Source organism: Sminthopsis crassicaudata, chromosome 3, assembly GCF_048593235.1.
Source record: "Sminthopsis crassicaudata isolate SCR6 chromosome 3, ASM4859323v1, whole genome shotgun sequence".
In the NCBI taxonomy this organism is placed as follows: Eukaryota; Metazoa; Chordata; class Mammalia; order Dasyuromorphia; family Dasyuridae; genus Sminthopsis; species Sminthopsis crassicaudata.
Genome location: NC_133619.1, coordinates 646,347,199 through 646,372,150, shown reverse-complemented (window position 1 = coordinate 646,372,150; position 24,952 = coordinate 646,347,199). Strand labels below are relative to the sequence as shown.

The window sequence follows — 24,952 nt, the reverse complement described above, 5'->3', positions numbered from 1 at the left end:
GTAAAAGTAAAAAGTTTTAATCAAATAAGACAAAATATAGATAGTTTAGATTTGCATAAAAAAACAAATAAAAATAAGAACAATTAACAATATGACAATTATAGCAGATAGAGGAAGAGAATACATCACCAACTCAAGGGAGTTGGTGGGTTCAAGGGAACCCACAAGATCATCAAACGGCTGGGAGCCCCTCTTTTTCAGCCTTCTCAACTTGAGTTGTGTAGAGATTTTTCCGGGTGAAGCGCCCTCCCCACGGATGAGACTCGGTCATAATATGGGGCACTGACTTTTTATAGGTCTTTAGACAAAGAAGGATTTTTGCCAAAAAATTATATAAGGGTTTGGCACATACATCTGTGCAGGTGCGGGGTACGGGAGGGCTTCACTAGTTGACTCGTTCCATATCGTCTGTATCTTGACAGTTCTTTATTAATTGTCTATGCCCAGGGAGGGAGCCACTCTTCTCTGGAGCACAAACATCTCTAGGAATGGCTAGTTCCCAGCATCTAGTGTCAAAAATATACAGAGTTCATGGAACGGTCAAGTTCCCATAATTTGGAAGCTCAGGCCTGTTAGATTTGAGTGAGCTTATAATCCTAATATGAAATTTTAAATTTCTTATTCACCTGTGCACAGAGGAAAAGATTTTACAGATCTCCTCCCAGAGAAGGATTATAATCACAATTCAAGAACTTTACATTTGAGGACCACAGTCCTAGGTGGAGAGAAGGAAGGAAGGAAAGAAGAAAAGAAAGGAAACTGGCAAGGAAGGAAGAAGAGAGGGAAAAAAGTACAGGGAAGAAGGGAGGGAAGCATGCAGGAAGGGAGTCTTCCAACTAATCAATTCCAATTTGTGGCCAGCTTTGCTCAGAGGTTGTTGCTGCGAAATCCTGCCATTCCTATCTCCATACTTTTCCCATTGGATCCTTTCTCTTAGCCACCTTAGTTCAAGTTCTCTTCACCTCTTTCCTACATTTTTCGTAACAGCCATTGATTGGTCTTCATGCCTGGTCTCTCTCCATTGCTGCCAAAGAGATTTTCCTTAAGGACAGTTCTGACTGCAGCACTCCTCTATTGAATAAATAAATGCCCTGTCTGTGCTTAACTATAGCCTGCATGAGGAAATTGGCAGAGGATGAAAAGGGAGGAAAGAACAAAGTAAAAAATGCACAGCAGAGAACAAATGAAAAATTACAGGAAACCAAAAAGCAATGGACCGCTCTGAATATAATATCTTTCATTTATGGTTTATGGAAATTTATTATTACAGATTTTGAATCCTCCCTTATGTTCTACTGAATATAAAACATTTTTAAAAATTATTCTTTTCTGTATTTTTCTATTTTGTTTTTAGTTTTAAATAAATATCAAAAGAGTAAAAATAAATGCTTTTTGGTTAAGGAAGGTCTAAGAAAAGTCATATTAGCCCAAGTTCTCTTTCTTTGGTTGTAGATATTTGGATAGCCCCAAATTTCCAATAAAGACTTCTGCTAGGATCATTGATTCTTCATTAGAAGGGAACTGAAAAGCCATGGAGTCCAACCCCCTCATTTTACAGATAAAGAGACTGAGGTTCATAGGTTCAGTGAGATGCTCAGTTTCTCACTACCACAAGAATTTGAAAATGGATTCCAAGCAAGTTTTCCTGCCCCCATGCCCATCACATGAAGAAGCCCCCTAGGATAGCAGCCTGCACCCCAGCTTCATACTCACTCACCAGGATAGGATTTCCTCAGGCCTCCTCTCTCCACATGGGAAAAGAAATCTTTGGGAACTGGAAGTCCTGGGGAGGGGGAGGATAATGGGTGTGAGTCTTGAAACTTGTCATTTATTCCTCACTGGAACAGGGCTGGGGTGTGAGGCCCACTGGGTGGTTCCAAGGACAATTCAAAGATGGTTTTCAGGGCGCTTATTGCCAGGGAAAGAGGGCAGAGGGGAAAAGAGGCCATGGAAGCAGCCTGGAAGCAGAAGATCCTGATTTTGCTGCCTCCTTCACAGCAGGGTGGACACATCCCACAACCTCCATTTTCTAGACATGAGAAGCAGCTGGTAGCACAGAGAAGGGAGCACCAGGCCTGCAGTCAGGAAGCCTCTAGTTCAAATTTGGATTTAGGCACATCCTGGCTGTGCCACTCTGGGCAAGTAATTTCATCTGTTTGCTTCAGCCTCCAGACCTGAAATTGGGGATAAATATGGTGGCCAAAACAAAGGGTTTGGGTAGAGATTAAGTGCAATAATGCACATATAGGGAGCTCTGAGCACAAGGCCTGGATCCCAGCAAATGTATGGGCAAACCTCCTCCCTTCCCTTTCTCTCCCTGTATCTATAGGGGCATTTAGGAGATGTAGAAAGGAATGTATGAGTTACACCAGGGGCAGTGAGGTAAAATTTTGGTTTTTTTACCCAAAAGAACATTGCCAAGACAAAAGGGTTCCCCCTAGGAATAAGGGGTTCCTTCTCCTATCCCATGTTCATTGAAAAGGGGCAGGACCAGTTTGCAGACACAATGTAAAGACCATTCATAGAAGAACATGCAGCAGGAGGAACCTGTCTCTTGGGGACAGGAGGCTGCCCTTGGGCCTTTCTTAGAATTGATAAAAGCTTAAAACTCTGCACGCTAGGAAGAGAATGGTGACACCCCTGTTGATGGTATTCCCAGAGTTCCAAGGGAAGTTATCCTTACCCAGGGAGAGCAAGTTCTCAGCATTCTCCAGCATGACCTCCTTGTGCAGCTCTTTCTGATCTGGGTCCAACAGACCCCACTCCTCAGGGCTGAAGTCCACAGCCACATCCTTGAAGGTCACCAACTCCTAAAACACCAAGACCCAGAGGACTTAACAGTTGAAGCACGCTTCATAACTGACCTGATCCAATGCTCCTCAATTTACAGAAGGGACCTGAAGCATGGAGGAGGGATCTGCCCAAAGGTGACGGCCCTTACAGGATTCAGAGCCAGAACAGAAACCAAAGTTCCCCAAAGACTGGTGGAATATAGAGAAACACATCTTATATTTTCTGGTGGAACAAAATTGAGAAATGTCTTACTAGGAAATGGTACAGCCTGTAGAATCAGGAAAGTTATGGGTTCTATCAGAGAGAGATGAGGACTTTTGGAGGTGAAATCAGACAGTGCTATGTTAAGAAAATGGCATGAAGTGTTTGTGTGAAGCTAGCAAGTATTATGTGCTGTAAAGTTAAAACATTTCCATGATCACTGAGGAGAAAAAAAGATTCTGTGAATTTTCCAAAAGCCAAAAATTAAATTTTATCCAGATAAAAACACTATCCCCCTTCAATATTATTTTATTTTTCCAAATGTAAGTACAGATAGTTTGCAACATTCATTTTTGCAAGATTTTGCCTTCCAAATTTCAGAATCACACACTTCTTAATGGATCTGGCCCAATGGTCCTCAACTTACAAAAGCAAACTGAAGCAGAGAAGGAATTTACCCAAAGGTCACATTCTCTATGAGAACTTAGAAGCACAGCCCTACAAAGGCCTCCCACCTACACTGTATACAGCTGGTGTGGACTTAGCTGCTGACATGTTGTCTTTCATGTTAGAATGGAAGCTTCTTAAGGGCAGGGACTGATTTTTCCTTCTTTGCATTTCCTCTATATTTGCACAGAGCCTCTTCCCTTTCTAAATGCCTGTTGCTTTAACCCAAGCAATGGTAAAGGGAGAGAAAAGCTTGGGATGAGCTGAGTATGATGTAGTTATTCTAGAAGTGCCTAACTGTAGCTGAGGGGTCTTGTCAGGGACTTTCCTTCTGGGAATTGCCATGTATGCCATGTCAGCTGGTAGGGTGGGCCCAGGAGGTACAAGGGGCTTGGGCTCTGAGGCAGGAGGTTATGCCTTACAGGTGTTTCCTTGAGAAGATGAGGGGGGGTGTCCTCTTGCTGATCTTTTCTGAGGAGGCAGCACTAGCTGCAGGTGTCTCCCTTCTGTGGATTCACATGAGCAGTGCTGAGTGGGCTACAACATGGGGTAGTCCCAGAGGTGAGTAAATATAATTGGCCAGTTTCGGGTCCATAAAAAGAAAGATGTGAAGAGAAATAGAGAGAAGCAGAAATGTAGAGAGATTCAGACACAGAAAGAGAGACGCAGAGACATACATCCATTGCTCTTGCTTCCCGCTAACCCCTGCTGAGATTACCAATAAAGAAACATTGGCTGGTCTCCATGTCTTTGGGGGAAGATGGTTATGTATGACCTTGGCAGTCAGTAGCCTCAGTGGGAGGTAACAAGAGATAAAGAAAATAAAATGGAATAAAAGAAAACCTACCAGGAAGCAAAGAAATGCTGGACAGCTCCTGATCCATTTGTAACATTTATTGCGTAGGTTTGTTTTCTCAAATCTGTTCTTCTGTTCTGCTGGTTCCTTGATTTTTTTTTTTTTTCCCCTTCTCTTATTTTGCATTTAAGGTTAAAAACTAATTATACTAGAGGCTGCTAGATGGGGCAATGGATACAGCACTGGCCCTGAAGTCAGGAGAACTTGAGTTCAAATCTGACCTCAGATACTTAATATTTCCTAGCTGTGTGACCCTAGCAAAGTCATTTAACTGCAATTTCCTTGGCAAAAAAAAAAAAAAAAAAAAAGATAATAATAACCCACAAAAATGGTAAAGAGAAGGGATTCAGAGAGATTTGGGAAGATCTGTGTGGCCTGAGGTATCAGGAGCTGAGCAGCAGCAAGAGGACAATTTCTGCTCTGCTCCCAACCAGAGAAAGGACAAGAGCAAGGGAAGTTTCCAGGGTCCTGCTCCAGATAATACTCAAGGTCAAGGGTTTGAGGAAAGTCAGTGGCTGCAGGAGGGAAATTGGCCACAGGACACAGAGTGGTTAGAAGAGTGTGTGTGTGTGTAAGGGGAGGTGGTGCTGGACCAAAACAGGATAGACACTAATGAGTGAAGTGGTCATCCTTGTCAATGACCTATATTGAGGAAAAAATTTAAAGAAATATGTTGAAGCAGCAATTGGGGGAAGAGGGTTAGTGCTCAAGATGCCAAAGGGACAGTGAATCAGTCCAAACACAGCAGAGAGGAGGGCAGTGTTGTTATTACTGCATTCACTTTCCTGCCCATTTTTTAAACTAAGGATCTAATGATAAGAGAGATGGCCAGCCTCATAGACCATCCTCCAGATCTACGAAAAAGACCTCTTGGGCTGATGTTGCCACATCTGTGGGCACTTACCTGGGGTGGGGGTCTGCAGCTCTCAGGGGACATTCCCTCTGGCTCCAGGCTCCCTGCTTGGGCCAGGCCTTGGTCCTCTGCAGGCTGTTGGGAGGGGATGAGTATAAGTGAACAGATGTCCTTCCCTTCTTTTCCTGGACAGAGGGTTAGCCTACAGGAAATTACAGAGAATGAGGTTCCAGGGGAGTTACCAATGCCCTGCCCTAGGGCACAGACCCCAACCAACAGAGAGGCAATACCCATTGAGTGATTAAAGTTGGGGAAGAAATGAAGCCAAGAATGTTCTTTTACCCAGTCAAAAACAAGTCTGGGAGGGAAAAGTCCCCAGGACTATTGGCCATGGGGCAGTCAGGAGTTTATATAGAAGGGATAGGAAATAAGATGACTCTGGGGGGAATGGTACAAACTTGAAGATGAGCTTACCTTCTTACTCCTACTCTTAAGAGTCCCTTCCTCTCCCCCACCTTCCTACAGACGGAAGAGACAGGAGGGATTTAAGGTCCCAGATGAGATAAGAGTGTGTAGAATCTCAATGTCCCTGGAGTCAGAAATCTCCTTGCCAGTGATACTTGGTCCTCCCAGCATCCCTTCTCCCCAACAGACATTTTACCTAGACAATAAACTGACTGACAGATAAAATAAGGAGTTAAGGGGTCTGGGAGGCAATTTAGTCTGGGATTCAGCTCCTAGAATTTATGGTTGGGGAAGGGGAAGGGAGCTGGGAAACCTGGGTAAAAAGGAAGACATTTAATTGTCCAAAGTGATTTAGGTGGGTAGTTGAATCAGGAAAAACAGGATGGCTGAGTTCTGAAATCTAAGCAGAAGATGGGGGAAGGTTCCTAAGACTCTTGGGTGAATTCTAGGCTTAATATCCTGAATGTGCAAACAGTGAGACACACGCCTGGTAAGGAACCCAAGGTTTGCAGATCTAGAGAAGATGCACAGGAAACCATTTAGTTCCTACAACCATAGGGGTTCCTAGAAGCAGAAAGGCAGAGCCTGTGGAACCTCAGAAAAAAATCCCTTCTGAAAGCACACAATCAATTCACCAAACAGAACCTGGAGGCAGAGCTAGGATTCCCGGGTCCAGGAGGGGAGGCTGAAAGTGGGCCTTCTGGGTCACTATGGGGAAAGCCTGCCTTTGGGCAAATATAACCTTATGGTAAGCTTGAGAAAGAGCACAACACAGGATATTGGTGAAGTGTTTAGGAACCTGAAAAAAAAGGTAGGGGCCAAGAATTCATTAAGTAGAAAGATCTGAAAGGGAATTATTGTGACAGATGGGGAGGACACTGGCCATCAGAGCAGATAAGAAGTGTGAATGTTTATATAAGGGCAGCCAGCAGAAGCCAGGACTTATGAGGAGCCATGGCTCACACCTAACTGGGTCCTACCCCAGTAGGGATGGTTTGCAGTAAGTAGAAAATGGAAGAGAATGCCCAGAGATCTCATTTCCAAGCCTTCCTGCTTCTTATTAATTTATTCCATAAATGTCCTGGGAGGCTCAAGAACCCCAAGAAGCCTATCCCCTGAAGCCTGGAGGGTGGGACCTCACTCCCCAAATCATCCAGGGGGATGACCTCTGAATGCTGTCTATCTCCCCTCCCCCAGCCCTGCCTACCATCATGTGGCCAATGGCCATTGGAAAAGCTCTTCTCCAGGTGGTCTAGACTCCTCCCAGGCTTTCAAACTCCACCCTAGGACTCTTATTTCTCCTGGCCACTTATTTCAGCCTGGCCACCAGGCTGCTCATCTTATCTCCCATGACCTTCTCCTCTCCTATGCTTCCATCACCTGATGTTTTTTGGGGGGAAGGATACAGGACTTTTATCTTGCCACTGGACTTGGCAGAGCACTGCCTCTTTAACATCCCATTCAAACACAAATCAAGACATCTCCCTTTTATCAGTGGTCCTCTGGAAGAATAAAAGCCTTTCCACAGTGTAACCATTACAGTTTTCATGAGATTCAATTTCCTATCATATTTGTAATGAATATTTTATATTAGATTCCTAATGAATATACTAATAATTTAGATTTCTCAGAGCTGCCTTTTCTGGGTTAGGAGGCAGGACTCACAATGCAAAGTGAAATTATCAAACATTGTGATAATGTATATTCTTGTGCTGTACTGTATTTATGTACAATCAGTGAATTGACTGGAAAACTACAGAAAACCGTTCTTACCACAGAACTCTGTTTTTTGGAGAGGGAATGATCTCAACTTTCAAGAATTGAAACAATCCAAGAACTCTTGTATCTTCTTCCATTGGGAAACCAATCAAACTTCGGGAATGATTGTAGTGTAACTGAGTTTCCCCCACTCTTCCCACTTAGGATTTGTGTATAAAATCCCTGCCTCTTCTGCAACAAGTGGAGATCTCCTGCCTAGGAGAACTTCCAGTTTGCAAACTGTATTCCTCACTGAGAAAGTGGTAACTTAATTTCTAAAACCTGCCCCTAGTCCAGCTCCCCACATATTCATTACATTTATGAGAGGATAAACCTTCTACCTAATAAGATTTGAATTCTAACCAAAGATCGTCCCACACTGATTGAGTATGTATATGTATATTTGTATCACTTTATATATTATAGCTATTATTATGGTTATCATTTAAAATTTTTTGAACAATTGTTACAGAAAATTTCACATAGAATTTTCTTAAATGTTACTTTGGGTTTTATAATTTTATAATTACTAATTAATCTGTCTGCCTCTTTTTCTATATTTTAGAGAATGAGGAAAATAGCAAATCTAAGCTGTAAGGCAAAATCAGTCCAGCATAAATGCCTCCTTTCTGTCAGATGCTAAATGACAGAAAGATTCTTTCTTTCTTTCTTTTTTTTTTTTTTTAATATATATTTTAATAGTTTTTATTTACCAGATATATGCATGGGTAATTTTACAACACTGATAATTGCCAAACCTTTTGTTCTAATTTTTCCCCTCTTCCCCCATCCCAGATGGTAGGTTGACCAATACATGTTAAATATGTTACAGTATAAATTAAATACAAAATAAGTATACATGTCCAAAAATTTGTTTTGCTATACAGAAAGAATGGGACTTTGAAATAGTGTACAATTAGCCTGTGAAGGAAATAAAAAATGCAGGCAGACAAAAATAGAGGGACTGCGAATTCCATGCAGTGATTCATAGTCATCTCCCAGAGTTCTTTCACTGGGTGTAGCTCCATTGGAACTGATTTGGTTCATCTCATTGTTGAAAATGGCCACATCCATCAGAATTGCTCATCATATAGTATTGTTGTTGAAGTATACAACGATCTCCTGGTCCTGCTCATTTCACTCAGCATCAGTTCATGTAAGTCTCTCCAGGTCTTTCTAAAATTATCCTGTTGGTCTTTTCTTACAGAAAAATAATATTCCATAATATTCATATGCCACAATTTATTCAGTCAATCTCCAATTGATGGGCATCCACATAGTTTCCAGTTTCTGGCAACTACAAAGAAAGCTGCCACAAACATTCTTGCACATACAAGTCCCTTTCCCTTTAAGATCTCTTTGGAATACAAACCCAGTAGCAACACTGCTGGGTCAGAGGGTATGCACAGATTGATAACTTTTTGAGCATAGTTCCAAATTGCTCTCCAGAATGGCTGGATATATTCACAATTCCACCAACAATGTATCAGTGTCCCTGTTTTCCCACATCCCCTCCAACATTCTACATTACCTTTCCCTGTCATTCTAGCCAATCTGACAGGTGTGTAGTGGTATCTCAGAATTGTGAATGACAGGAATTTTCAAAAAAAAAGGTAAATAACAATTTCTGCCCACAACAAATGCACAAAATAAGGGGAGAAACAAGAAGCTAAGAAATAACTTGCAAACAAGCTACAGGCGAGATAAATAGGATATCATTGAAAAGAGGGAAACACTGAGTACTTATAAATGAAGTGAACAGTGAAAGTTATCTCACAAGATGGAGACAGGGCTCTAAAAATTGATTTGCTACACCCCAAGCCCAAGTTTTTTTCTCCAGAGATCACCAGTTTTACAAAGAATAGGATCATATTGCCCTTTTTTTGTGGGACTAAGTTAGGGCTAAATTGGCATTAAAACTCCCACATAACATAATTTAATATTCCTAAAGATATGATTGGGTTAAAAGTTTTTCCTCATTTACAACTTAGAATGTGAGGCCATTTCTGCTGACTAATCAGGGCAAACGTCCAACCTATAGGGAGTGTTATCCCAAATCCTTATGTAATCCATGTCTGTTGACTGTCTCTTACCTCTCTTCAATGCCAGATTACATTAGGTGTTTGGGGAGATGCTTAAATCTCCCAAGTTCTGGCAAATTAAAATCCTTTGTTTTCTTAAGATGCCTCTGATTTGTTGAAGTTGAAGGTCTTCTGCCCCACACAATTAAAGGTTTTCTACAGAAAGAAAGCTTTCCATTGGAAAATGAAGGTAACTAGGAGGCACAAATGAGGGAGAGCACATAGCCAGAGAACAGTCAGAGACATTTTTTGAAAGCTAGAGTTAGGGTATCTTCTTCCTGGAATAAAAAGGAAGCCATTGTCATGAGCTCCCAAAGAACTGAGGTGTAAGAACCCTGCCCATAATCAGTGAGGAATAGAAAGCATTCACATTGGAGGTTATAGAAAATCCCTGCTGTTTACCGAGTCCAGGAAAATTGGATCTTCAGGAAAATCACTTTGTTGGATAAATGAAGGATACATTGGAGTCAGACAATCTGCAATCAGGCCAACACACAAGCAGGCTGCTTCAGTACTCCAAGGGTGAGGTGACAAGGAGCTAGAGCAAGAAGGTGGAAATATCAGTGGAGAGAAGATGGATGGCAGAGATGTTCCAGGATTGACATGATGTAAGTGTGGATAAGAATCAGGATTCATGGAGGACATGTTGGTTGTGATCCTGAGAGACTGAGAGAGTAGTGGGGCCCTTATCAGGAAGAAGAGACAAAGACAAGAAAATGATTTCAGTCTTACAGGGTAATTGTAAGACATCTCAAATTAGAGAACTAATTTGCTATGTCTAAAAGACATTTGGAACAGAGGGGATTGAGGTTGATTGACCTCATTTTTTAATATCAAATAGTATTTTATTTCCCAATTACATGTAAATACAATTTTAAACATTTTATTTTTAGTTCCAAATTCTCTCCCTCCCCTTTTTACTTCCTTTCACCTTAAGATAAGCAAGTTACAAAGGTTTCATAGGTACAATAATGTATAACAAATTTCCTCAAGAATTTTCTTCTCATGAAAACTGAGTAAGGCAAGAATGAAGGATCCAGGACTATTTCCAAATTCACAGTTGACTGATAATCTTGTCAATAAAAAACAAAATCCAGACCCACTCCACAGTTGTTTGCTGACTGATGATCTGGTCTGTGATAATCAAAACCCAGAGACTTCTCCCTAGTCCTACCCGTAGGCCATAGAATGAGCCTATCTGTGATTGAAAGTTGGATCATTATTATCTCCTTGCTTCTATTTCTCTGTAGAATTCCCTTTGAGGTTTAGCTGGCTTTGTAATGGTGTTACTATTAAAAGAAAGTATTCCCTGTTGAATAGGAGATAAGTTTAAGTCTGTAAATTCTATTGATATACCTCGTGACACCAGTCTGAGCCCCCAAATTTTTGGGGTCTCTCACCTGAGATAACAGAGAAGGCAGCAATGCTTTAGGTTAGCTTTTGACAAACATGGGCCAGTCCTCTTTCATGTCATGTTGTCTGGGTCTGTGCTTCTGGGTAGAATGTCTGTTTCACATTTGTTCTGTGAGCTACTTTAAAAGTACAATCAAAAAAATATCCCTGAAACACCTCAGTTATGGGGACTGTTACCAAGATCGGTGTAGCCCAAGTCTTTCTATTTGCTCACTCTTCTCATTTCAGAAGTGGAAAAAAATTCAATTTTTGCCTCACCTGTAGGAATAGAGGAAGCAAAACTGAAGGGACCACACACAACCTTGCCCAGATATCCCCAAACCAACTTGGGGGAATGGGAATGGGGTGGGGGTCAGGCTTTATGTTAAGCATTTCCTGAGCTCTGGCCCCTGAAAATATTTATGTCTCCATAAACTTCCATTAATTTCTAGATCATCACTTTGACATATTTACCAACATAGGGGCACCATCTTTTCTTTTGAAATCTTTTTTGTGCCCTGAGGCAATTGGAGTTAAGTAAGTTGCTTAAGGTCACACAGCCAACAAGTCTTAAGTGTCAGACATCACATTTGAACTTAGATCCTCCTGACTTCAGGGCTGGTGCTCTATCCACTACACCACTTAACTAGCCCCTCTAGATCTTTGCAGTAACAAAAATCCATTGGGAAATTTCATGTTATATATAGGGGTCATAAGACTTTGGAGTTTATAGATCTGCTGACTGGCATTGGGTTAGAGGAAATACAGTAGAGTGATTTTAGGGACCAAACTCCAAAAGATATTACAGAACTTTGATCTTTTCATTTGAAGGCCATGTGAATCTTTTGTCAAGTGTGTTTCTTTTGCAGAATTTCGAGTTCTACTTTCCAATGCATTATGCTACCCTCCTCTGCATTAATCGTCTATCACCTCATGTACATTTTATTATGAAAATTCTAATTTCCTCAATGATATCCTTTGATACTTCCTCATTATTCCTACCCCTCCTTATCTTTAGATAAAAACTAAGTGGGAAAAGGGAATGGGATCAACAGGCAGTAACTGATCACTGAAGTGACCTGAACCCCACTTTTTAGCCCACCTAAACTTCCCTTCCTTCCACTACCAGATGACTGATTAGAACTTTAGCTAAAAACTCTCTGATGCACTTATCTCCCTTATTTCAAGCTTCCATTATGGTGCAAAGCTATTTCCCACCACTCTGGAGGGACAATGGACAGAGCATACTGCCCGGAGTCAGGAAGACTTCAATTGAAAACCACTCAGACAGTTTTCACCTGGGTGACACTAGGCAAGTCACTGTCCCTCTGTTTTCTTCTGTTATTTTTCCATATATTTAGAATACTAATAGTACCTCCTACTTGCCATGGTTGTTGTAAAGAAGAAATATTATTTGTGTATCACTTGGACAATAAATGATATTATATGAAGGTTAGCTATTAATGCTGTGATTTAGAGGGAGAAAACTTTGGAATACAGGGTTTGTCAATGGTGAATGTTGAAAATGATCTTTGCATGTATTTACAAAAATAAAAAATACTACCAGTAAAAAAAATTCTGGATTGATTTTTGACATAAAGTTACCTAAAATAGAAGAGAAAATTAGAAATAAAAGAAAGTCTTACTTTCTCTTCATAAAACTCAAACACCTTTTATAGGAAAATCAACCAGAAGGAACTTGGGAAGAAACCAGAACTTTTGCCTTTCAAATAATTGCCTTACATGGTCATTGTAAGACATCTCAAATCAGTGAAATGAGCAGAACCAGGAGATCATTAGATACTTCAACAACAATAATGTATGAGGATGTATTCTGATGGACGTAGATATCTTCAACAAAGAGAAAATCTAATTCAGTTCCAATTGATCAATGATGGACAGAATCAGCTATACCCAGAGAAGGAACACTGGAAAATGAGTGTAAACTGACTGCATTTTTGTTTTTCTTTCCAGGTTATTTTTACCTTTTGAATCCAATTCTTCCTATGCAACAAGAAATTTGGTTTTGCACACATATATTGTATCTAGGATATACTATAACATATTTAACATGTATGGGACTGCCTGCCATCTAGGGGAGGGGATAGAAAGAGGGAAGAGGAAAGTTGAAACACAAATGAGTACAAGGGATAATGTTATAAAAAAATTGCCCATGCATATATACTGTCAAAAAAAAGTTATTACTATAAAATTAAAAAAAAAGAAATTAAAAAAAAAAAAAAAAAAAAAGAAGAAGACATCTCAAATCAGACAACTTGTTCAAGATGTCCAAAAGACAGTTTGGAACAGAAGGGCTTGAGGTTGATTGATATCAATTTTTGTTTATATTGAATATTACTGTTTTCCCCAATTATATGTAAAGACAATTTTTAACTTTTTCAAAAAAAATTTTAGCGGCAGCTAGATGGCACAGTGGAAAGAATACCATCCCTGAAGTCAGGAGGACCTGAGTTCAAATGTGGTCTCAGACTCTTAATACTTCCTAGCTGTGTTTGACCTGGGTAAGTCAATTAACCCCAATTGCCTAAGCAAAACAAACAAACAATCTTTGCTTCTTCTTTTGATGTTTGCTTGCATTTTGTTTTCATTCTTAGGTTTTTTTCTTTCTTTCCTTCTATACTCAATTTTTTCTTGTGCAGCAAGATATTAGATTTAACAAATATTTTAACATATTTAACATGTATTAGACTATATGCCATCTAGGGAAGGGGTGAGGGGAAGAAGGGAAAAACTTGGAACAGAAAGTTTCCCACTCATGCACATGTTTCATAATAAAAAGCTTTAATAAAATTTGAAAAGAAAAGAAAAAATAGAAAAGAATTTGAAACATCTCATTAGAAAAACTGGAGAATTGGAGAGGCTGTGGGAAACCTGGGACACTGATAAAATTGTTGGTGGAGTTGTGAAAGAATCCAACCATTCTGGAGAGCAATCTGGAATTATGCCCAAAAAGTTATCAAACTGTGCATATCCTTTGATCCAGCAATGCTACTACTGGGCTTATATCCCAAAGAAATACTAAAGAAGGGAAAGGAACTTGCATGTACAAGAATATTTATGGCAGCCCTCTTTATGGTGGCCAGAAATGGTGACTAAGTGGATGCCCATCAATTGGAGAATGGCTGAATAAATTGTGGTATATGAATGTTATAGGATATTATTGTTCTGTAAGAAATGACTAAGAGGATGATTTCAATAAGGCCTGAAGAGATTTACATGAACTGATGCTGAGTGAAATGAGCAGGACCAGGAGATCATCATATACTTCAACAACAATACTATATGATGATCAATTCTGATGGCCATCTTCAACAATGAGATGAAGCAAATCAGTTCCAATAGAGCAGTAATGAGGTGAATCAGCTACACCCAGCAAAAGAACTCTGGGAGATGACTATGAACCACTACATAGAATTTCCAATCCCTCTATTTTTGTCCGTCTGCATTTTGGATTTCCTTTATAGGCTAATTGTACACTGTTTCAAAGTCCGATTCTTTTCATACAGCAAAATAACTGTTTGGACATGTATACATATATTGTATTTAACTTATGCTTTAACATATTTAACATGTATTGGTCAACCTGCCATCTAGGGAAAAAGGTGAGGGGAAGGAGGGGAAAAGTTGAAACAAAAGGTTTTGCAATTGTTAATGCTGGAAAATTATCTATGCATAAAACCTTTTGTTAAAATTAATTCAATCAAAGGGGCAGCTAGGTGTCTCAGTGGATAGAACACCAGCCTTGAATTCAGGAGGACCAGAGTTCAAATCTAGTCTCAGACACTTAATTCTTCCTAGCTGTGTGACCCTGGGCAAGTCACTTAACCCCAGCCTCAAAAAAAAAAAAATTAATTCAATCAATCAATTAATTTAAAAAAAAAAAAAAAAAAAGGAAATTCGGTTCTGCACTCATATATTGTATCCAGGAAATATCATAACATATTCAACATGCCCCATTTAGGGGAAGGGATGAAGGGAAGAAGGGGAAAATCAGTACAGAAGTGAGTGCAAGGGATAATATTGTAAAAAATTACCCATGCATATGTACTGTCAAAAAAATGTTATAATTATAAAATAAAAATTAAAAAAAAAAAAGAAAAAAGAAAAACTAGAGAACAGATCAAGGAGAGACAATAAAAGAATTGTGAGATTACCTAAAAGTTATAATTTTTAAAAGAATCTGGATACAGTATTTCAAGAAATTAAGAAAATTGCTCTGAAGCTCTAGAACAAGGGGGAAAGAAAAAATTGACTGTTCACTAACTGAAAGAGATCAGAGGAAAACTTACAAGAATATCCTAGCAAGATTTAAAAGTTCTTAGATTAAGGAGAAAATATTGCAATCTAACCAGAAAATAAGACAGAATAAAATACTGCAGAAATAGTCAGGATTTCACAATACCCAGCAGTTTCTACCCTAAAAGACCATAGGTCTGGTTACATTAAATGTCATAGAACAAAAGTTGCATCCAGAGAATAATTTGCCCAGAAAGATGAATGTAATCTGGAATGAAGGGGGGGAAATGGACATTTGATAAACTGAAAAGCTTTCAAGTATTTGTAACAAAAAGAGCAGAACTCAATGGAAATTTTAATATAAAAGATCCAGAAAAAAGAAAAACATTAAAGACTAATTCTAAGGCATTCGTTAAGACCAACTACTTATAGATGTGAAACTATTATCAGTATAACTGTAGGTAGTTTAAAAGACTGGAGCAGGGGCAGCTAAGTGGCACAGTGGATAGAGCACCAACCCTGGAATTCAGGAGGACCCGGGTTCAAATCTGGTCTCAGACACTTAACACTTCCTGGCTGTGTGACCTTGGGCAAATTATTTAACCCCAGCCTCAGAAAAAAAAAAAAAAAAAAAGACTGGGGTTGAGTCTTGTATGATGGGGTGGGAAAAAGTAAAAGGGAACAATTGGGCAAGAGGAAGAACTAATACTGAGAAAGCAGGTGGGGAGGAGGTTGAAGAGCAGGTAATATTGTAAGCTTTCTCTCTGACTTTTCCAAGAAACATTGTATAACATCCAGAAGGATGTAGAAACCTTCTGAATACATAGAGGTAAGGAAACTGGGAGATGGGATGGGGGAGGAACTTTTAACTGGATGGGATGGAGAGTGAGAGAGTGGAAAAGAAGATCAAGTGATAGGGATAGGGTAAAATCAGGTTTGAGAAAGAGAATGGTGAGTAAATATAAGATGGAAAGACAATCAGTTGTGTGGTTTGGATATTTAAAGTGGTTCTTTGTGATAGCAAACACCTGAAAATTGCAGTGCTTCCCCCTTTGCTCCATATTTATTTTAAATTTAAAATTCCATTATTAGAAATTAAAGACAGTAAGCCTTACAGTACTAAGAATCCTGAGACTGGACTCAAGAAAGGTTGATTTCAAATCCATCCTCATACTCATTAGCTGTGTGTCCCAGGGCACATTATTTCATAGATCTGTGCCTCAGTTTCCCCAATTATTAATAGGGAAAATGATAAGACCAAAGGCACAGGTATATTGTGGGGCTCAAATGAGAAAATATTTATATACTTAGCAGAGTGCCTGCCACATAGTAAGTATGTATAGATTATCCCTTGCCCTTCTTTTCCCACTCACTGTGCTGGAATTTGAGGGACTAAAGAAGGAAGTATAAGGATAAATTTCTGATATCAGGCAGCATTAAGAACAAGAAGAGCTAATTTATGCTTGATAACAAGAAGACCTTTCTAAGTCTAGACCTATCCCAACAAGGAAGAGGTTCCCTTGACAGGTGGAGGGTTCCCTTCACTGCACAACTTCAAGAAAAGGCTGCAGGAGCAGCTTTCAGAGACTTTGTAGACGAAATTCTCATCTGGTTAGAAGTTACACTAGATATCATTTCTCAGATTAGCTCCTATTAAGAAATTCTTTAATGCTGTATTGCTTTTTACACATTGCAGAAACTAGACACTGACCAAGATCTAACACTCTATACCTAGATAAAGTCAGAATGAGTTCTTGATTCAGATATAGTCCATGATACTATAAACAAATTAGGAGAACATGAGATAGTCTGCCTCTCAGATCTGGGGAGAACAAAGGCATTTGTGGCCAAAGAAGAACGAGAGAATATTAACACACACAAAATGGATAATTTTGATTACATTCAATTAAAAAGGTTTTTACACAAATAAAAGTGCTAGCAGTGCTGACCAGACATTGTGCTGGGCTGTGGCTGTGGACAAGGCAGAATAAGCACTTGTTGGGAAAGTGCAGTACTTTAGGGAGGAAAAACATTTCCAGGACAGCAGTTGAGGAACCCTACATGTGCCTTAGGTGAAAACTGATATTGAGGTTGAGTTCTTGGACAGAATTCAGAACATTACAATAAGGAGGAGCTGAGGGTTAAGGCAGCATTACCCAGAAATCAAACTTGATTGTAACAATGATCATTATTATGAGCTGCTAAAAAATAATAAAACCAAATGAAAATTTGGGATGAATAATCAAAGGAAAAAGAACCTCACAATAGCTATTTTGGTTTAAAAGAAGATCACAGTTAATATCCAAAACATAGTGAGGTTAAAAAACAAGCCATTCCTATCCCAAAGGGTAACTTCAAAGGTACACGACAAGTCCAAAAGGAGTTCCTGAAAGAACATAAAAAGGAATTCAAAAATCAAATAAGAGATCAAGGAAATATAGGGAGGGTGTAATGAAAGCAATCCAAGAAATTATGAAAAACAAGTTCATCAATTTGTAGGAGGTAATAAAAAAATTCCTGAAAAGCAGAATTGAAGAAGAGGACTCGAGTGACATTATATGACACCAAAAAATAATTAAACTAGAAAACAAAGAAGAGAATCTGAAACATCTCATTAGAAAAGCTGAAGAACAGATCGAGGAGAGACAATATAAGACTACCTAAAAGTTATTATTTAAAGAACAATCTGGATACAAAATTTCAAGAAATTATGAAAGAAAATTGCCTGGAAGTTCTAGAACAAGCAGGTAAAGGGAGGAAGAAAAAATCTGCTGTTCACCAACTGAAGAGATCACCCAAGGAAACCTTATCCTAGCAAAATTTCACAGTTCACAGATTAAGGAGAAAATACTGCAATGAGAGCAGAAAATAAGACAGACTTCGACATTGCAGCAATAGTCAGGATTTCACAAACCCAGCAGCTTCAACTCTGAGACCATGGCTTTGGTTACATTAAATTTCAAAGAACAAAAGACCTGGAGTTACATCCTGAATAGTTTACTCAGAAATGTGGAATATAGTATGGAATGAGGGGGAAAATAGATATATGACAAACAGAAAAACTTTCATATATTTGTAACAAAAAGACCAGGACTCAATGGAAAATTTAATATATAAGCTCCAGAAAAAAGGAAAACATTAAAGACTAATTACAAGACGCTCTTTAAGGCCAATTATCTGCTTAGATATGAGAAAATGTTATCAGTATAAAATCCCAAAGGTTTGGAATTAAAATGTGTATGACCAGGCAGGAAAGGATAAAAGGAAACAATTACAAAAATTAGGCAAGAGGAAAAACTAATACTGGGAAAAGGGAGGAGCTGTGTGGAGAGCAGGTAACATAGTAACCTTCCTCTCTCAATTCATGAGGAAACAATGTATACATCGGGAAGGCTGTGGAAGCCTCGAGGTTATGTACCACACTCTGGGGCTGGAAGGACGGTTCTGGATGGAGGCACCAGGGGAAACTGGGGAAGCCTGAGATCTAGCCCGGGGAGGGAGGGGGCGGATGAGGGGAAGTTTCAGGGCTTTAAAAGAGGGGGCAGGGAAGCAGGAGGAAAGGAGAGCCCAGGTCAGATCTGGGAGAGAAATTCTGACCCAGCTCAGGGTAGGATCAGGGACACTAGAGGGGCAGGCGGCTTGGGGGGACACGGATCCCGGGAAAGCAGCGTGGCTGTGCCCTGAGGTCTTCTCAGGAGCTGAGGAGGTTGCCTGGGACCCTCTGGTAGAGCTTGGGCTTGGCGACTCTAAAGGGGGCCTGGAAACAGAGAGTCAAGGCTTGGGGTCTCATCGGGCAACAGCCCAAGAGCCTGGGGGATGGGGGAGCCAGGCACAGCCAGGCAGGAGTTTTGGGGCCCACGTCCAGAGTGGGTGCTCAGGGCAGGCAGAACTCTTGAATCTATTAGGGGCCTAAGTGGGAAGGCAGAAGCACCACGTTTCTAACCGGGATCCAGGAACAAGGAGGGACGCCCGGGTACTTACGGGCAAGGTCTGAAATTGGGGAAATGTGAATCCGAGATAAATCCGGGGACGGTAACGTCTGGCGTTTGGGAAGAATTGGGGTGGGAAAAGCAGGGGTGGCGAGGGGAGGAAGGCTGGGAAGGGAGGGCTTGTCCTATAGCCGGATCTGGCAGAGCAGCATGAAAGTCAGATGATCCCCCATTAGCAAAGACAAAGGCAACTAGCAACAGCTCAGAGGTGAGTAGGGAGGTGGGTGAGTAGATATGCCGGGAGGTGGACGGACCTACCTGGGACCTGCCCCTACAGAGCTGCCTTGCAGGAGGCAGAGAGATCTCAAGTCCAGCAGTCCCAGTTTCCAGCCAGCTCACTGGAGGAGATTTCTCCGGGGCCCAAGAGTTGCCACCTTAGCCAGCCCTGAGACTTCCCAAAGTGAGCCGTTTCTTTCTAGGACGCCCAAGAGCAGGAAGTCAGGCCCTGAGCTGCTTCCCCGCCCCAAACCCCGCCCCCATCACGTGAAATGTCTTCACCGAGGGAGAGGCCCCATGTGGGCCCTGGACTCCGCCCAGGCTTCCAAACTCCACCCCAAGGCTCCTATTCCACCTGGATCATCATCCACCAAGCTGTTCATATATTTCAGAGGCAGGATTTAAACCTAGGTTCTTTGACTTTTGAATGAGAGCTCTTTCCATGGTACTTACTATGCTCTCATAAGGAAAGACCGCCAGGAAAAGGAAACATGCATGGTTCTGACTTCCTCAGCCTAGTGGAGACATGGTACCTGTAATATTGATGGTCCTATGCTTTCTGACATTCTCTTTGTCAAAGATCAAAAGTTGATCTGGATTGTCTCTCATGCATCCTGTCCAGGAAACTGAAATGACCAGAAATGAATTAAAACATCTTGAGTCCACTGTGCAGAGGTTACTCACTGAAAAAAAGGGGTGAGCAGCATTACTAGTCCCTTATCTCTTTTGTGGATATGGCAGTTCCCTCAATCAGAGATTTGAGTTTCAGTGCTTGGGGGGAGGGGAAAGAAAAGAGGATATCTTACCTTTCAGGGATAAACAACCCTGTTGTCTCCATCTCTACTGGATTCCATTTCTGATGTTACCAGGAATATTTCATGAAGAGCCTAGGCTACATGCACAGTAATAATTCCCTCACTCCACCATTCTACAACTGAACCTGCTCTCTCCATTCCCTTCTACCTAGCATGGATTCTTCATTTCTACCTGGTAAAGTACTTCTGATTATTCAGACCTCCACCTAGGGCTGATCTCTTTTATCAAGCCTGCCCAGCTGATACAGATATATGAGTATTGTATGTCTTTCCAATTCTTGATATCTCTAGCATTGAACATGGATTTGAAAACATTAAATGTTTAATAATGCATGTAGGATTCAATTGCAAAATATTTAAAGCTCTGAAGGTCAAAATAGGCTGCTTGTTATAAGACATGATGAAAGGAACAAGTCTGATCTCAATCTCTGTGTTTTCTATTTCTTCTCTGAGTCACTTGAAAGGTAAGTTAGATACCAGAATTTCCGAAAGCTATTTGGGGGCAGAATTGTGACAGACCCTTCAAGGCCTGCCTCTGCCTTTCCACCACTATAGACTAAATTGAGATTATTATTTCCTACTGGTGGGAACTTATAGAGTTCCAGTATGTCCCATGGAGAAAGTCATTTCAGAAGTACTTCCTCCAATAACCACTACAGACTTGCCCAACCTCTTACAGCTTTTATTTAGAATATTTAGAGAGTCTTCCCCCATTCATCTCTATTCAAATTTATCACCACATTCAAATCATAACCACAGCTAAAAGCTACCAGCACATCTCCAAAACTTATAAGCTGCTATCTTTTAGATAATCAATTACTAAATTTTCAAAAAATGGAACAATTTAACACAATCATAAAAAAGAAAACAAATTTTTGGGAAAACTCGCTGTTAATTTGGTAGAATTCTCACCTAAAAAGATATTTCAATATAACCTCCAAATATTACATTACTTAGAAAGAAAAATAACATAATAAAAAGTTAGAGGCATATGGAAAATTTCTCTCCAGCATTATGAATTCAGGAAGAATTCATGACCAAAATAGTATATAGATAAATACACAAAATTTTTATATAACATTTTTAAAGCTTTTTTTTGGTCCTCCCCAAATCCAATGCAACCAAAATTAGAAGGAAAACGGTTAAGTGAAAAAAAATTTGTTTTATTACAATTTTCTTGGTTTCCAAGATATTTGGGGAATTATTTCATGTTTTTAAAAATAAGCGCTATTTTTCCTTTGATGAATTGCTAAAAGATTTAGTCAAGTAGCAGTCTAAGAAATATAAACTAATGCTAGACCCATGAAAAATGATTAATAATTATGGTGATGAAAAGAAAACCACCACTGAGTTTTGACCTTTAATTGATCATATTGATAAAATTCACCTGAAAACAGAAAAATGTGTAAGACATTGCAAGGTAACAATCACATTATGGTATTGGAGTTGGAATTCTTAATTGATTTAGACATTCTGGAAAGCAATTTGTATTTATGCCAAAAGTAACTGAATTATAGATGTCTTTTGACCAAGCAATGTGTCAAAGAGCTTTTCAAAAAGAGGAAAAGAAACTATATGAAATGAAACACATATAGCATTTCTTTGTGTAGGACAAAGTTCTGGATATAGATTCTGGCTCATGCCCCCAGATTAGGGAATGGCTGAACAAAATAAGACATATGGATGTAATTAAATACTAGTATGTTGCTGAAAATGAAACAATATGCTGCCAATCATATTCAGTCAACAGGAGACTTTTAGGAACTAGAAAAGCAAGAAGAATAGCTTTAACTTTAATAGCAATCTTGCAGAAATAAACAACTCCAAAAGAATTCAGAACTCTGTGGAACACAATGATCTATGATGATTGCAAAGGATTGATTATGAAGAATGTACTGAAATTAGTATAGAAAGTTTATGAATTGATGCACAAAATAAAATATTTTGATTTGTCCACTATGGGAATTTGTTTTGTTTGATTATGTTTAATTTTTTCAAGTGTTTTTTTTTTCTTTTTTCCATTGGGTAATTGGAGGTGATACAGAAAATAAACCCTTGGTAATTGAAAATGTGAATTAAAAATAAAATTGAATAAGTACTTACTGCTGCTCTTTAATGTTAGATTTAAGGTGAAACCAAACTTTTTCCAAAATGGATAATTGGTAAATCTTTGTATAACTAAATGAAAAAATCCTCCAAAAACAAGGTCCCCATCTCTGTAGTATCTGGGACTGAAAGTGCTTCTTAGATAGCAGAAGTTCCCTTCCTCCATTACCAAAGAGAATGGCAGTTGTGAGAGCAGGAAGAAGAGCAGCTCCAAGGTGAGGTTCACATGTTTTCTATCCATTTTGGGGATGCATTGTGCAACAAGCAAAATAAAAGCATCTAACAACTTCAGGTACCTGGGGAAGGGAGAACTCTCTCTTCCAGGTCAACAGTGTCTTTCTTGAACTGCTTCTCAAACTTTAACCCTCACACTTGTAGAGACCGAATGTAATATAACTCTGGCACATGTCCCCAGAGAGACATTGCTGGCTAGGTCAGAGGGTATTTATGAGAATTTACCCTTAATAAATGATCACTGAAATGTCCTTGTGGATAGGATCCTGTGTTTGCTTCCCAAGGTCCAGAAAGAAGGAGCTTCATTCATGAGGGGCTGTTGGAACCACTGCTCCTTAGGGCTCTACACCAGTGTCCCTGTGTCTGAGTAAAAAATTTGTTATTCTCAATTCTCCTTCCCAACTTCTCTATCCTCAGCACTACTAATTGCTATCAAGTGGGTAGGAATCCCAGTGACCTCTCCAGAAGCAGGGAAATTTTATTCTATGTGAGAACCTGTGTAGGAACCTGAGCAACTTTAATCTGGTACATCATAGTAGAGACTATGATACATAACAAGGCCAAAAAGTAATAGTGCCTGAATGGCCAATATCTGGATGATCTTAATCTCCTGCCCCACACTCTCAATTCAACAACCTTGACTCTCTGGCATAGATCCTCTTCCAATTATTTTTTCACTAGTCCTTCCAGCAGGATATAGAACTTTTTCCTGCAGTTATGGCCTGGCAAAATCCTCCAAGGTCAATTGGATTTCTAACTAGTTCTGATACAGAAGAACCTACCTTTTATTTCTGTATTCACTCAATTCTCAGCCCTTCAGTAGTGCATGCCTACTTTTGAATCAGGCATATCATAATTCAAAAGAAAGCACCATATTATATCACTCTAGTTCCACAAATACCGTACATTTTTATACTTTGATCATTAGTGATACAATGAAATGACTCATTTAAACTTATGAAAGAATTCAATAACTAAAACATTAATAGCAACTTAACAGCTACAGTGACAGATGGAGTTTTCTCAATGGAGAGGATTTTATACCAATGAATTAATGGATCTAGTCTCTAATGCTAAACTGTGTGTGCAGAGTCTGGGGATTCAAGGACTAAAACACCAATAGTCCTTTCTGTAAACAAATTTTCAGTCTCCTTAGAAAAAACTTGGTGTAAGAAAAAAATAAATGCTTCTTTACTTGGATCTGGGATGATGCTTTCAGCCTGATGCTATACCGATGTGGCAGCAGGGCCACTTGGAGTTGGTTCATGTCTTTTTTCACCACTCTGAGGTGGTTATTCTCCTCTACAAAAGTGAGGATATGATTGTAACATTCAGACTTGGGAGTGAGACCTCCACATAGCTCATGAGGAATCTTGTCTTCCTTGTAGCCACTGATATCATTTACAAGGCACTTTCATATACTGGTCCTGGTCTAAATAATTCTGTTTAACTTCTGTAACACTACTATCATTTTAAAGGAAAATAAACTAAGGCACAGATACAAGAAAAAAAAACTTTCTCATGATTCCATAGTAAGTATAACAGGATAGAATACAAATCTGTGTATCTTGCTTATAATTTCAGTTCTTGTGCCAGCATACCACATTGCCTATCAATGAGGTCATTCAGCTCTTTAGAGTATATCAAAAAGAGTTAAATTTGATCAATTCAAAGATTAACCATGATTCTAACAGTCTTAGTTTTAACCACCATTCATGAGATACTCTAAAACAATTCACTTTAGCTACTTTTCTGTGGAGAACTATTCTTTTTTTTTTAATAATAGTTTTTATTTACCAGATATATGCATGGGTAATTTTACAACATTGACAATTGCCAAACCTTTTGTTCTAATTTTTCCCCTCCTTTCCTCCTCTCCCTCCCTCCCCCACCCCTGCAGATGGCAGGTTGACCAATACATGTTAAATATGGAGAACTATTCTTTATTACTGAAATATCACTGAATTATCTGTCATTTCTAATGAGAGTTGAACTTAGTTAACTGTTATTTAGTTGAGAATTTCTGAGGAAATTCCTAAAGAGAATGGAAAGGGTAACTTCCATCTTGCATGAACTGCATTGATGAGATGCTGTTTGATTGTTTTGGATGAATGCAATAGTGATGAGTGTTGAGTAAATTCTAAGTGACAATATCTCATTTTCCTGCTTTTGAAGAACATAGGGTAATTTTTTAATGTAGCTTTTTATTTACAAGATATATGCATAGGTAATTTTTCAGCACTGAATGTTGCAAAACCTTTTGTTCCAATTTTTCCCCTCCTCCCCCTATCACCTCCCCCAAATGGCTGGTTAAAGTATATGTTAAATACAATATATGTATACATGTCCATACAGTTATTTTGCTGCACAAGAAGTATTGGACTTTGAAATAGTGTACTATTAACCTGTGAAGCAAATAAAAAATGCAGGCAGACAAAAATGGAGGGATTGGGAATTCTATGTAGTGTGTTCACTCATTTCTAAGAGTT

At 39.4% G+C, this 24,952-nt stretch overlaps 1 protein-coding gene across 4 annotated transcripts in view; it reads right to left on the bottom strand.

The window, feature by feature from the left end:
* LOC141564989 (uncharacterized) overlaps positions 1 to 24,952 on the bottom strand; it is a 138,068-nt gene that overhangs the window by 82,466 nt on the left and 30,650 nt on the right. For 2 of the 4 annotated variants that reach the window (XM_074307914.1, XM_074307910.1), the window contains exon 4: positions 1,718 to 1,783. In XM_074307914.1, coding sequence (XP_074164015.1) covers positions 1,718 to 1,783 — 66 coding nt within the window. Of the gene's footprint in view, positions 1 to 1,717; positions 1,784 to 2,683; positions 2,811 to 5,201; positions 5,353 to 19,350; positions 19,532 to 24,952 lie in introns of those variants that run through there. The other 2 variants (XM_074307911.1, XM_074307913.1) reach the window with 2 other exon arrangements.